Source organism: Ursus maritimus, unplaced genomic scaffold (genome assembly GCF_017311325.1).
Source record: "Ursus maritimus isolate PB19 unplaced genomic scaffold, ASM1731132v1 scaffold_21, whole genome shotgun sequence".
Taxonomy (NCBI): domain Eukaryota; kingdom Metazoa; phylum Chordata; class Mammalia; order Carnivora; family Ursidae; genus Ursus; species Ursus maritimus.
The window spans coordinates 48,119,368-48,131,953 of record NW_024424564.1 but is presented as its reverse complement, the minus strand read 5'-3'; the positions used below and the strand labels follow the sequence as shown (position 1 = coordinate 48,131,953).

The window sequence follows — 12,586 nt, the reverse complement described above, 5'->3', positions numbered from 1 at the left end:
AGCAGGAAGTCTGCTTCTCCCTCTCCCTCTTACCCTCCCCCCTACTCATAATTTCACGCTCTCTCTCGCTCTCTCTCTCTCCCAAATGAATAAATAAAAAATCTTGAAAGGAAGGGAGGGAAGGAAGAAATAAAGAAAAGAAAGAAAATGGCCCCAGATATCCCCTCCTGCAGCTCCACAGAGCCTGGGCACAACAGATTCCAAACAAACAAGTCACGGAGACCCCCCCTCCATGCTGGCCCAGAGCCAAGCTCTGGGGACTCTGGGATGATGAGTCAGCCTCAGCCCTGCCCTCAGAGCACCCAGCGCTTGGAGCAGACAGACCTGTAGAGCCCAGGATAAATCAAGATGTAAAGACGTGAAGCCCAGGAGGGTGCCCTGGCCTTGCTGACGTAAGGAATGACTCCCTGACTCACAGATGATGCACACAGTCATGCAGAAGGGAGGCCAGCTCCAAAGGCTTCTGGAAACAGCCACAATGATGGCACTCTGACACCCATAACCGCAGCCCAGTCTGTGAGCAGGGACAGGCCTCTGCACGGCCTGCATGGGTTGGATTTGACTTTACACTTCTCAACGGATCACACACCCTGCCCTGTCAGCCCAGGCAGAGCTCTGGAGGCTCCAACTGGGCTTGGTAACATGGTAGGGCCACAGCTTTGGCCAAGAGCAAACAGAGAAACTCGGGCCCTAGGAGAGGAATGTGGCACACTCTTGAAAGTTGCCCGTGTAATGTGTACTCTCTCTTCTTCCAATCCTGCCTGGCCCCAGGGAACAATTCTGGGTTGACTGAGCCAAATTCAATGATGTTTTCTATTTTCCTAGCTATCTCTGCAGCTAAAGATGGCCACAAGACCCAATTTTGGCCAAGTGTGCTAGCACGGGGGAAGGATCTAGAAAAGAAAACATATTCCTGATCCAAGTGGATGGGCGTGGCTGGCATAGCCCTGTTCCCTTTCATCCTCCCTTCCTTCCATGCAGAGATGGGGCCACAGCTTTAGCAACTATCTTGTGACCATGAAAGAAAGGCCTGGAAAATCATAGACGTTAGCCCCCAGGTTACAAAGCCATCATCAGCACCCACTGACTTCAGAACTTCATGTTATGTTGGAAAAAACACCCCAGGATTTGCTCGAGCCACCACTGGTTGAGTTTTCTGTTACTTGCAGCCAAATGCATCCCAGCAAGTTACACAGACCCAGGACTCAATCCCAGCCTCTGAAGCCTAGCTCCCTGGGTTCACCTCCTGGCCCTTTCCCTTTCCAGCTCATGAGTGGGCAGGTCTCTCTCCCTGTTACCGTGCCTCATCTGGGAAATGAGACTGACCACGGTCTGTCCCTCACAGAGCCAGTCTGAAGATTAAGCCAGATAATGCACAGCTTGGGCCCACAGTGAGTACTCAGTCAACAGTAGATGCTCTTACTTTTTAATCACACCCCTGGATGGAGCCTAGAAAGATTCAATTCCCTTTGCTTTCTAAAGAACCACAGACAGGCACTTCGGACAAAAGGAACTCTCAGCAAGCAACTGCAGAGGGGACGTGGCTGCCTGCTCTTTTTAGAAAGCTCCAGGCCAGGGTTGAGGAACAATTCTTATTGACATTTTGTTTCCCGAGAGTCTGTAAAAGTCAGGGTGGGCAAGCTGTTCCCTGTGTGCACTCACTCACTCAGGAGAAGAGATTCCCAGGGTATGATGGACACTGGCCAGCCCCTCCTTCTCGCTCCCTGGCTGAGAGGCTAAGTTACTGACATTACTGCTATTTGTGCTAATATTTTTAATGATGATAGACATTCTTAGGGGGAGTCCTCACAGTTCTGTTCACGAAGTACGTCTACCTGTCATGAGAATTAACTCAGATCCCGGCCCCAGATCAGAGAGGGGGCCCTCTTTGTGCTTCTTCCCCTTTCTGGGGTTCCCAGAACTGGGAATCGTCATCTCCACTTGAAGCACTCCCAGTCAAGGGCATCTTGAGGGTCAAATGAATGAGAGCACCTGCATCGGGGCCACCAGGGCATTTGGTTAAAATGCAAATTCCTAGGCCCTCCATACTCCCTGGGTCTGGATCCTTGGAGTGAGGCCCGGGAATCTGCATTTTAACATGTATCCCAGAGATCCTGTTGCTCCTTGAATTTTGAGGAACACTGAGAAGGGGTGCAAAGCTGTGCACGTTTGAGGAGTGGAGAGGTTGGCTGCCCGTTTCTGGTCTGTTCATACTCATCCCTTAGCTGCTCCACGTTCTTACACCGAGGCGCTGTCTGGGATGCCGTCAGTGTGGGAAGCTTTCAAGGGCTTTCCGACTCAAGGCAGCTCCTGTTCCCTGCACTCATTCAAGGCGGGGTCCACACCAGCCGTGCCCTTGGCAAGGCTCTGGCTCAGCCTCATTCTGGAAAGGTCCCTGCAGCCCAGTCCCCCAGCCCTGGTTCACCTAAGAGAATCATCATTGGAATTCTTGGGGAAGCTTATAACAGAAGTGCCCAGGCCCCTCCCCATAGATGGCAATGGCCATTCATGTTTTTGGTGAGGGGAGGAGGTAGAATTACCAGTCTAATGTACCAAGGGAGATACAGAAATAAAGAATATCTCAAGTTCAACAATAATGCCATTGAATATTTCATGACCTCCTAATAGACAAAAGCAGAAAAGTGTAGTTTAAATAAGACAGGGAGGTGAGTTCAACTATAACCCAATGCTTACTGGAGGTTTGTCACACACTGAAAAAGTCTCTAGTGAGCTGCCACGGGACTCACTATCCTGAGCTGATGGAGCACAGGAAGTAAATGTAATGAGTGACTCAATCAGGACTCCAAGAGATCACTGTAAGATGAAATTAATAGCAAAAATTGCAAAGTTTGGTACTTGGATTAAGGAAAGGTCAACTGTGTTTAGTTCCAGGGTGGGAGAGACGTGGCTTGGAAAGTGAACACAACCCAGGGGGTGGCAGGGAGCACAGCCACTCAACAGGTCACCATGTGGTACTGGGACAAGGACAGCCCCTTCTCTCTGCCCCATGAGTCATCACTGGGAGGTTGAGGACCTACCTCCAGCCAGACACCATGGCAGCCTCAAGTGAGCCCAGCAGGTAAGGCTGCCTCACCTGTCCTTTGACAAATGGTGGCAGATGTTGGGGACATTTCATGTAAAGAAAGGGAGGGCACCTGGGTGGCTCAGTCGGTTAAGCATCTGCCTTCGGCTCAGGTCATGATCTCAGGGTCCTGGGATTGAGCCCTGCATTGGGCTCCTTGCCCAGCAGGGAGTCTTCTTCTCCCTCTTCCTCTGCCCCTCCCCCCACTCATCCTCTCTCTCTCTTTCTCAAATAAATAAATAAAATCTTTAAAAAAAAAAAAAAGAAAAAGAAAAATGAGAGAGAGCCTCAAGGAGTAAAGGAACCGCCTTCCAAATTCTGAAGGACTGTCATGAGTCTGTCAGAGACGCCCCCACCTGTAGGCCCTGGGCCCCCTGTGCGATCAGGCCCCTGCCTCCCTCGGTCCTCATCTTTCAGCACCCACCCACCCCGGGGATCCCTAGACTCCAACATCTCCCTCACACCCCTTCCCCAAACAGCCCCTGAGGCCCTCTGCATGCTGTCCCCTCTCCTTGAGACACCCTACCCCCACCCTCTGCCTGTTCAGCTCTTACTCAACCCCCGGGACTCTCTTCTTAAGGGAGCACACGCCACCCCCCTATGTAAATCAGGTCCCTGTTCCACAACCTCAAGGTCCTCTACACTTCCTTGCAACAGCACTGACCCCAATCTAGAATTTACTTAGAATCATATTCTCTGTTTTATATCTGTTTTATAAACTATGAGATCACAATGGCATCTGTCTCGTTCAACCCAGACGCCCTCCCCCCATCCAGCACAAGGCCTGGCGTGTAGTAGGTGCTCAATAAATGCTGATTTTGTAAACGAATAAGCGAATGAATGTTCCCATCAGATGGGAGCTATGGGAAGACAAATTCAGCTCAGTGAAAGAAAGCATTTTCTAGCACATCAGGCTGTCCCCATTTGGGATCGGCTGCCAGGTGAGTTCCCCACAGCAGCAGCACGCAAGCAGGGGCTGATTGGATGTGCAGATGAAGGCTCTGACCTCGAAGGAACCTTCCAGCGTGGAGACTGTCTCCTCCACAGCTTGAAAAAGGAGACAGTAATTTGGGGAAGGGGAGGAGCAGGAAGGAAGAAAACGTCCTTGGGATGTCAGGCCCGTTACTCAGGAAACATAACATTTATAGCACCAAGGCGGGCTGGGACTGGGGGGCTGGGCTCAGGAGCTTCGGTCTGTGGCTTCCCATCCTGCCCTCTGCACCCACACCATCCCTAGGCACATAGGACCAGGAGGACCTTGAGAATAAGACAGGTCTGGGTCACCTGAGTGCATTCATGACTCAAGGAAAAAAGTCTCCATTGAACCTGCCCCCAACCAGGACCAGCTACATAATTTGTGGGACCCAGTGCTAAATGTAAACGCAGGGCCCTCATTCAAAACTTCTTAAGAATTTCAAAACGGTGATAGCAGAGCATTCAGTCAGACACGGGGCCCTATGTGACTGCGTGTGCACGCAACCCTTGCTCACCCCATCCCCACCCCCACCCCCAGGGGTACGCTGGCTTATGGACCCCCAACCCAAGCACCGAGAGAAGATACCAGAGCCCTCACCAATCCTCACTCTGCTCAGCTTGGGTCTTCACTGTCTTAATCTCTAAAGATGGGCAGAGGGGGGAACTGGTAAGCAACAGAGACTCTTCAAGTCAAAAGGGCAGAGTGGGGGTGCTCCTAGGAGGCATGGAGTGGGACCAGCAAAGCAAATGCCTTCCCCAAAACAGGAGTCAAGAAAAATTACCCGAAAACTTGGAAATAAGGCCCAGGGAGGGCAGTATCTCTCACAATGTCATTTTGGAGCACTACTTAACAGACCCAGCTAAAGATTATTTCACTATCGAGGGGAATATACTTCTGTTTCATTCACTATTTACTGTTAATTAAAGGTCTGGCTGCTGTGAAATCACGTTAACCTACAGTTTTGTAAGTGATTTCTGTGCAACAGAAAAGATAACCCCTGAAGTTATGGTCTTATGACCCTGTAGGTCGTTAACCAGATTTGATTCCAACCTAACTCTCTCATCACCACGTTTTCTCTCCAATACCTGTTTTCCTAATTCTGCTGATTACCATCCTGCTGGTTCCTCATTAATGAGGTGAGTAAATCACGTACCTTTTAAGATTTGTGTGTAGGTCACTTTTTTTTTAACTCCTTGGAAATTATACTTTGACTTTGAGGTCAGGAAAGGACTGTCAAGAAGCCTACTTAGTATCTATAAGATGAGAGTCGAATGAATATTGCATCCATAAAACAAGAACGGGTCCAAGAAACCCAGGAACAAGAAATGATCTTGGGAATTAACAAGACGCAGGGGAGATGGACGATTCCAGGAGGGGCAGCAACTGGAGAACAGGACATCAGTGGTGATTCAGAAGACAAGCCGAGGAATTCTCCTCTAGTACAGGTGAAACCTTGGAGGGAAAAGAGGGAAAACGCAGAGAATAGCTACAGAAGGGAAACATCCACTTCACGGGACTGCCAGCAGACAGCAGAGCAGAATGGGCAAGAACCAAAAAAGCAATGAAAGAAATTTTTTTCTGACTAGAAGGAAAATACCAGTTCTAAAGGCCCCCCAGGGAGCAATCCTATACCTAGACTTGCCCTCGTGAACTGTCCGAATTCTGATGGTAAGGAGAAAACCCTACAAGCTTCTGGCAGAGAGAAAGCCAGGAAGAAGAGTCAGACCTGTCCCAGACTCACCCACAATTCGAGTTTGTGGATTTGAATGAGACCACACGCAGGGCTCTGAGGAGAGAAATTATGACTCCAGAGCAGTGCAGACAAAAACTGTCTTTCGGGGGCGCCTGGGTGGCGCAGTCGTTAAGCATCTGCCTTCGGCTCAGGGCGTGATCCCGGCGTTCTGGGATCAAGTCCCACGTCAGGCTCCTCCATTAGGAGCCTGCTTCTTCCTCTCCCACTCCCCCTGCTTGTGTTCCCTCTCTCACTGGCTGTCTCTCTCTCCATCAAACAAGTAAATAAAATATTTAAAAAAAAAACTGTCTTTAGCACAAGAAGATCAAAGGAACGTAGGTTTGGACAGACAAGACTGAAAAATGACACTATCCAAACACCTTGTCTTTAAAAAAAAAAAAAACAACAACAACAACAAAAATGACTTAAGGACAGCCTCCAGCCAAAGCAGAATGAGAAGGACAATGAAGGACTTCACAAAGGGAGTGGCACAGTTCCCAAGAAACCACATGAACCCAGCACAGCTTCCAGCGAGGTCCACGTAATACACAGTGAAGTTGAACTCTGTTCTTAGGGAAGGGTGCTTAGCAGAGGTGAGGTGTAACATTTTTTTTTAAATGCTAGTGGACAAATCATCTCATTTCAGAACATCCCTGAGGAGTTCAGCGTATACTTGGTGGTACCGACTTCCCACCTCGGCCGCGTGCCGTCCTCCGTCCTTGGCCCTTCTCAGCGGCACCGCGCACGCACGCGCTCACACTGACACACATACATGAACATTCGCACTGTCACAGACCCAGGCACACTCACATGCACACCCACAGGCCTCCAGCCTTTCCCTCTCCCTCTCTGTCTCTCCCCCTTCTCAGTGCTGCTCTGTTGACCCATTACTGGGCATGGTTGACACCTGCTGTCCTTCAGCTCTTGTGCGTCACCTCCTCAGGAAAGTCCTCAAGCCCCAAAGCTGCCACGCTGGCTCAGAGATGCTCTCAGAAAACCACAGCGCTTTTCCCAGAGCCTTGTCTCTGTGTGTGTGGTATGTTCACCTCCACAGCTGTTGCATGCCTCTCCCCATACAGCAGTTGGGAAGGACAAGGCCTGTTCTGCGTCTGCTGTCCTTCATACCCCGTACCCAGGACAGTGCTGATGCCTCAGAGGACCTCATTCAAGCCCTGGCTGTTAGGGGAACGCGTGAGTCGCCACCAGCCCGGTTGGACCCAGGAAAGCAGGAACAAGGCACAAAGCAGGGTCCAAAATGCACCCAATGGGCTAACTCGTAACCTGGCTAACTCATAAAGGGCTTGAGTCTGTGCTCTACCTCGGACCTGCTGAGCGATTTAGGGTAATACGATATTAGTTAACATCGGGGCATCTGAGTGGCTCAGTTGGTTAAGCGCCTGCCTTCAGCTCAGGTCATGATCCCAGGATCCTGGGATCAAGCCCCGCATCAGGCTCCTTGCTCAGCGGGGCGCCTGCTTCTCCCTCTGCCTGCCGCTCCCCCTGCTTGTGCTCTCTCTCTCTCTGTGAAATAAATAAATACAATCTTTAAAAAAAATAATAGTTAACATTGATCGGGTGCTCAATTTGATACAGCCATACTTATCCCCATTTTATAGATGAGGAAACTGAGGCTTTCTCAAGGTCATGCAGTTAGTGTGAAACAGACCCAGTTATCAGCTGACAGTGCAGGAGGACACGCGTCTTACCAGAGAGGGGAGGAAGTTTGTCTGTCGGGGCCATTCAGCAAAGGGCCATCATTCCTCCCACCCCAGGGGTCCAGGAAGGCCCCACCCAATGCAGCTTCATTATTATCACCAAGAAGCCCCACAGATTAATTAAATTATGCCTGGTGTGCCCCAGAGGCTAAGACCAGTCGGATGTGCACTACTTACCCTGCCATGACAATGAAGAAATCCAGTCGGTTCCATGTGTCCCCAAGGTAGCACTTCTTGCCAAAAATGCCCAGGGCCACCATCTTGAGCACCATCTCCATGGCAAAGAAGACGAAGATGAAGTCATCAAAGACCTGCAGGGGCAGGAGGAAGGCAAGAAGCAAGGGACAGGATGAGGCTCTGGAGCAGGACCTCAGGCTCTGAGCCACAGTGTGGGATGGGGATGAAGGCATGGACACGAGGGACCTGGAAAAGACCTGGAAACATCTCCCCTTGGGCAGGAAGAGAACCTCAGAGATCCTGGTCCAATGGAGTCGTTTCACAAATGAGGAGACAGAGGCCCAGAAAGGGGAATGAACATGCCCAAGGTCATACAGCCCACTCTTTTGTTCCCAAAAGTCAGGCCTACTGACAAGAGACCCGGATGGGGGCAGGGCAAAGGGCTCTCCCTAATAACAATGACCAAGCACTGGGCTAGATATCTGACCTGCATTCTTTTCCCTAATTCTCACAGCAACCCCATGGATAGCCCCATTTTAGGGGAGGAAACAGACTCAGAGAGGTCAAGCAACTTGCCCCAGGTCACACAGAAGATAAGTGGCAGAACCAGAACTGACATTCAAGTCTATCTGATTCCAAAGCCCACACGGAAGGAGCTTTCTCAAAACAGACCTGACACCCCTCCAGGCAGGTTTCGGGGCTGCCTTCCTCTGTTTAGAAAGGAGGCCCCACATGTGTCCCTAAGCATGGGCTCAGGTGAGTAGATATTTCCTGAGGACAGGGCCTGGGTGGAATTCCTCTTTCCAGAATCAATGGGCCCATTTCCTGTGTGCCGGGATGGAGGCTGGGTGTCACCAACATAGAAAAGAGTCCCTGATAAACTCACCAACCAGTTGGGAAGCCAGCCTGGTACCCACTGAGGCTAATCGTTTTTCACTCCTCCCAGGGGCCTGAGGCTGGAAGAGGAGCTTGTCAGCCTCTCAGACCCAAGACCCACCACCCCAGAGATTCTGATTCTCCAGGTTTGAGATGAGCCAAGTCTGGATCTTTAACAAGTGCCCCAGGGGGTTCTGAGACCCTGGGCTGCTCAGGGGCTGCTCAGAACTGCTAAGTCCTGTGGGAACATAGGAGGGAGAGGGCAACTCCTCCCAGGAAGAATCTGGCTTGCCCAGGAACAGGACATGGGATGAGGATGTTTATACACATTGTAAAATGGGTATAACCCTAACACCCTGCACTAGGGGTAGACCAGTGCTGCATGGGGTCATGTCAGGTACCCAAGGTTAGGCCCCCACCTGGACCTGGGAGATGAAAACAGGAGAGATACAGGAGGCTGGCTCCTGACCGGAACTGACAGCAAGTTACGGAGCTTGGGCTTTATTCCAAGAGTACCAGGGAGCTAAGGACAGGCTCTGGGCAGAAGGGTATCAGGGTCATTGGCACTCTGCTGGCATGGGGCAGTATGGTCAGTCTGGATTTGGGGTGAGCAGGAAAAGGCTTGGGGAGGCACTTGGTGGGGACAGATGGGGGCCTAGACTAGGGCAGAGCCTCCAAAATGTAGAGGAGATGGAGGGGAGAGAGAATCAAGAAGGGGAATGGGTAAGACCAGCTGGGAGTGATGAACAGGACAGCTAGTTGAACTAGAACAGGCCAAGGAGAGCATGGCCCCGTAGGGTGGGTAGGAGGGGTATGTCTGGCACGGTGGGGCAGGGGCGAGTGGGAGGGATATGGCAGGAAGGGCGGGGTATGACGGGCAGGGCGGGGCGGGGCATGGAGGGTGAGGTGGGGCATGGAGGGCGAGGTATGGCAGGCGGGGTGGGGCATGGCTGGTGGGGGCGGGTCCTTGTGGGCGGGGCATGGATGGCGGGTGGGGCAGGTGGGAGGGGTATGGCTGTGGGGCGGGGCCACGTGGGCGGGGCATAGCAAGCCAGGCAGGGCAGGCCGCCTCACCTGCAGGATCTTGCAGCGGTCGGACAGGCAGTCCATGTCGTCGCAGGGCTGGTACATGCCAAGTGTCACGCAGTTCAGCAGGATCACCAGCATGCTGACACATTCAAACCATGTGCACACCGAGTCAAGGACAAAACAGTCGGGAAGACTGTAGCCAAGGGAGGGCTGAATGCACCCTGGAATATTACACCCCACCCACCACAAACACAGGCATACACCCCATTCCCCCCCCAGATGCCTCCCCTGAGTGGGTATATGCCCAAGTTTTCAAAGACCTTGGAGACCAAAGACCAGCCTACCCACCTCACAACAGACATGGCTGCCAGGGCCAGAGTCACCAGCGAACCCAAATCCTTCTAAGCCACTGCTTGCAAGGACCCCTCCCCCATTTCCTTGCCCCAGCCTGAGTGTTCCCTTTGGAGCCAGGAGGGGAGAAGTCCACAGAGGCCCAGCTGACCGGCCATCTCTGGACTATCCCTGCCTGTCCACCCCTCTGTCTGTCATTGCCTCCCTTCTCTGACCACGTCTCCCCTCCCCTGACCTATGCCTCCTCCATGTCTGCCCCAGGCCTGGAACTGGAGCTGGCAGAGCGCCCGTGCAGTGTGGCTGGGATGGGCTGGACACCTCTGTCCTTCCCTCCTCTTCCGTGGCTGGGGTTAGAACTCATCCCCGGATTCTGGAATATCTGAGCCTAGGCCCTCCCGGCCTCTACACCAAGAGGGATGGAACTCAGCCTCCACAGGCCTGGCCAGGCAGAAAGTCTCCCGCAGCCACCAGCTTTAGGCAGGGCCTCTGAGGCACTTCTGTGTCTAAAGTTGTCTTGTTGGCATGCTCGTCGTCTTTATCCACAGCTAGAACCTCCATTCCAAGGGGACAGGGGTTTTGCATTCATACCTCTAACAGTGACAGGCATCTAGTAGGAGCTCAGTCAATATTTGCTGCATGAATAAGTAAATCTCCATGGGTCCTGCCCACTCTGACACCCAGTGATTCTCATGTGTCTCCAAACGAAAACCCTGGCCCCTTGCTATAAGCTGGGACGGAGCCACACGCCAGACCCCACCCCCTGGGGGTGAACACCTCTTCTTGCCTCATGGGACCTGGTTTCCCTGGCAACAGCCTCCCTATCATCCCCGGGCCCTTGCTCACCTTGGGATGCTGCCTTCCTTCCTACCTCTCCTTCAGACCCTCCTCGCCCGGCCCTGCTCCTTCCTACCCCCCCCTCCCACCCCACCACCACTCTCCCGCCACAGCCTGTAATTAACTGCAGTCTCTGCCAGGCCCCTTCCAGCCTGAACACTGCTCTGAGCAGCAGCTTTGTCATTAATTAACTTTTTTGAAGTTCAAGCATTCTAATTACCAGTGAACATCCCCCACCCCCCTTGCTTTTCCCCTTGCCTGCCACGTTTTCTCTCCTCCCAGCTGCCTCCTCTGCTCCCTCTGCCCTCCCTGCCAGCTTCAAGTTCAAAGTGCACTTAGCAGGTATCTCCCAGGAGCCGGAAACCCCCACTTCTTCCTCACCGGGGCCCTGAGTAATGGAGGTCAGCAGGCCCATTATACAGATGAGGAAAAAGAAGCTCAGAGAAACGAAGGGTCTCACCTAGGTCACACACCTGGGAAGTACCAGAGCTGACCTTTACACCGGGCCTGCTGGACTCCAAGGCCAGTGCTCTCCTCCATGATGCATGGCCTGTCTCTGCTGTGACTTCCACCTCCCTCCCCCGAGGCCTCAGACCATCCCCAGTGTCTCTCACCTGGACCCTGCACAGCAGCCCCCAGCCTCCTGCTCCGGTCTCTGCCCTTCCAATCTGCCCCCACGTAATCACCAGGCAAGTGCTGTGTGCCCAGTACCATCCGAGCGCTTTGCAAGCGTCACCTTAGTTAATTCTCAGAGTGCTGTTTCTAAGTCCCACCGAGAAATGAGGAGACTGAGACACAAAGGGGAACCTGATTTGCCCAAGGTCACCAACTGGAAAAGGACAGAGCTGAGATTCAGAACCAGAGCCTGCTTTGCTTGCCCCCAAGCCATGTGGCCACCGCCAGATTAATCTGCCTGAAACGCAGCTCTGATTATACCTTTCCCCTGTTCAGAAACCTTCCATGGCTCCTCCACCCTCCTGAGCCCGACACCCAAGGCTGCCTACACTCTTAACTCAATGAATTCTTCTGGCCTTATCTCCCACCCACTGGCCTTGGCATGCTCTGAACTTCCTGCTGCCCGCAAGCATACCCTTTGCATGCACTTCCTTCTACTGTCTCTACCAGGCAAACTCCTACTCATCCTTCACAGCCCAGTTCATTTGTCCCTTCTTCTTGAAACTTCCCTTGAAGCACCTTTCCCCATTCACAAGGTGGTGGCTCAGCCTCCTCCCTGGAAGTGCTCCCTACCCACATGGTCTAGCTTGTACCACAGGAATGAACTTGGCAGTAACCATGACTACTGTGTGCCAAGTCCCTAGGGACATGGCCCTGGCTCTCATCACAGCTCACTGGGGGCAGATGGGCAAACAGGCCTGGAGAGCTGGAGTGACTTGCCCAAGGTCACACAGCCAGTAAGCAGCCCAAAGGACCTGACTCAGTGGTGCCCAGAGCCACTGTGTAGTGCTGCTTCTGTTGTCGCCTACGGCACTGAGTCCCTCGAGGAGGCAGATGGAGTGGCTTTCACCTCTAGATTGCTCAGCTTCAGACACTCAGAGGTGGACAGTCCCAGCCCTGCCCCGAGGCACTCGGGGAAATCCCAGATGGCAGAGCCTGGGCCCTTTCCAAGAGCCCATGAGTCTCAGAAGTCAGGCCAGAGCTGGCATTGCTGCCCACAGCTCCTGACATACTCCCCACTGGCTCAAGGATCAAAGGCACCAGCCCTCCTTGAAGCCAAACCAGACCACGCAGCGTGGGGAAGGAGGACTGTCAGAGGGAGTCAAGGTCTCCAGGCCATGTAAGTCCATGGCCTGGCC

The 12,586-nt window shown here is 52.7% G+C and overlaps 1 protein-coding gene across 1 annotated transcript in view; it reads right to left on the bottom strand.

Moving 5' to 3' along the window:
- The window catches only part of CACNA1I (calcium voltage-gated channel subunit alpha1 I), a 102,126-nt gene that overhangs the window by 71,527 nt on the left and 18,013 nt on the right, over positions 1–12,586 (bottom strand). The window contains exons 2-3 of the mRNA XM_040637569.1: positions 9,633–9,744; positions 7,683–7,816 (exon numbers count right to left, since the gene is read on the bottom strand). Of these exons, the coding sequence (XP_040493503.1) occupies positions 7,683–7,816; positions 9,633–9,744 (246 nt within the window). The remainder of the gene's footprint in view (positions 1–7,682; positions 7,817–9,632; positions 9,745–12,586) is intronic.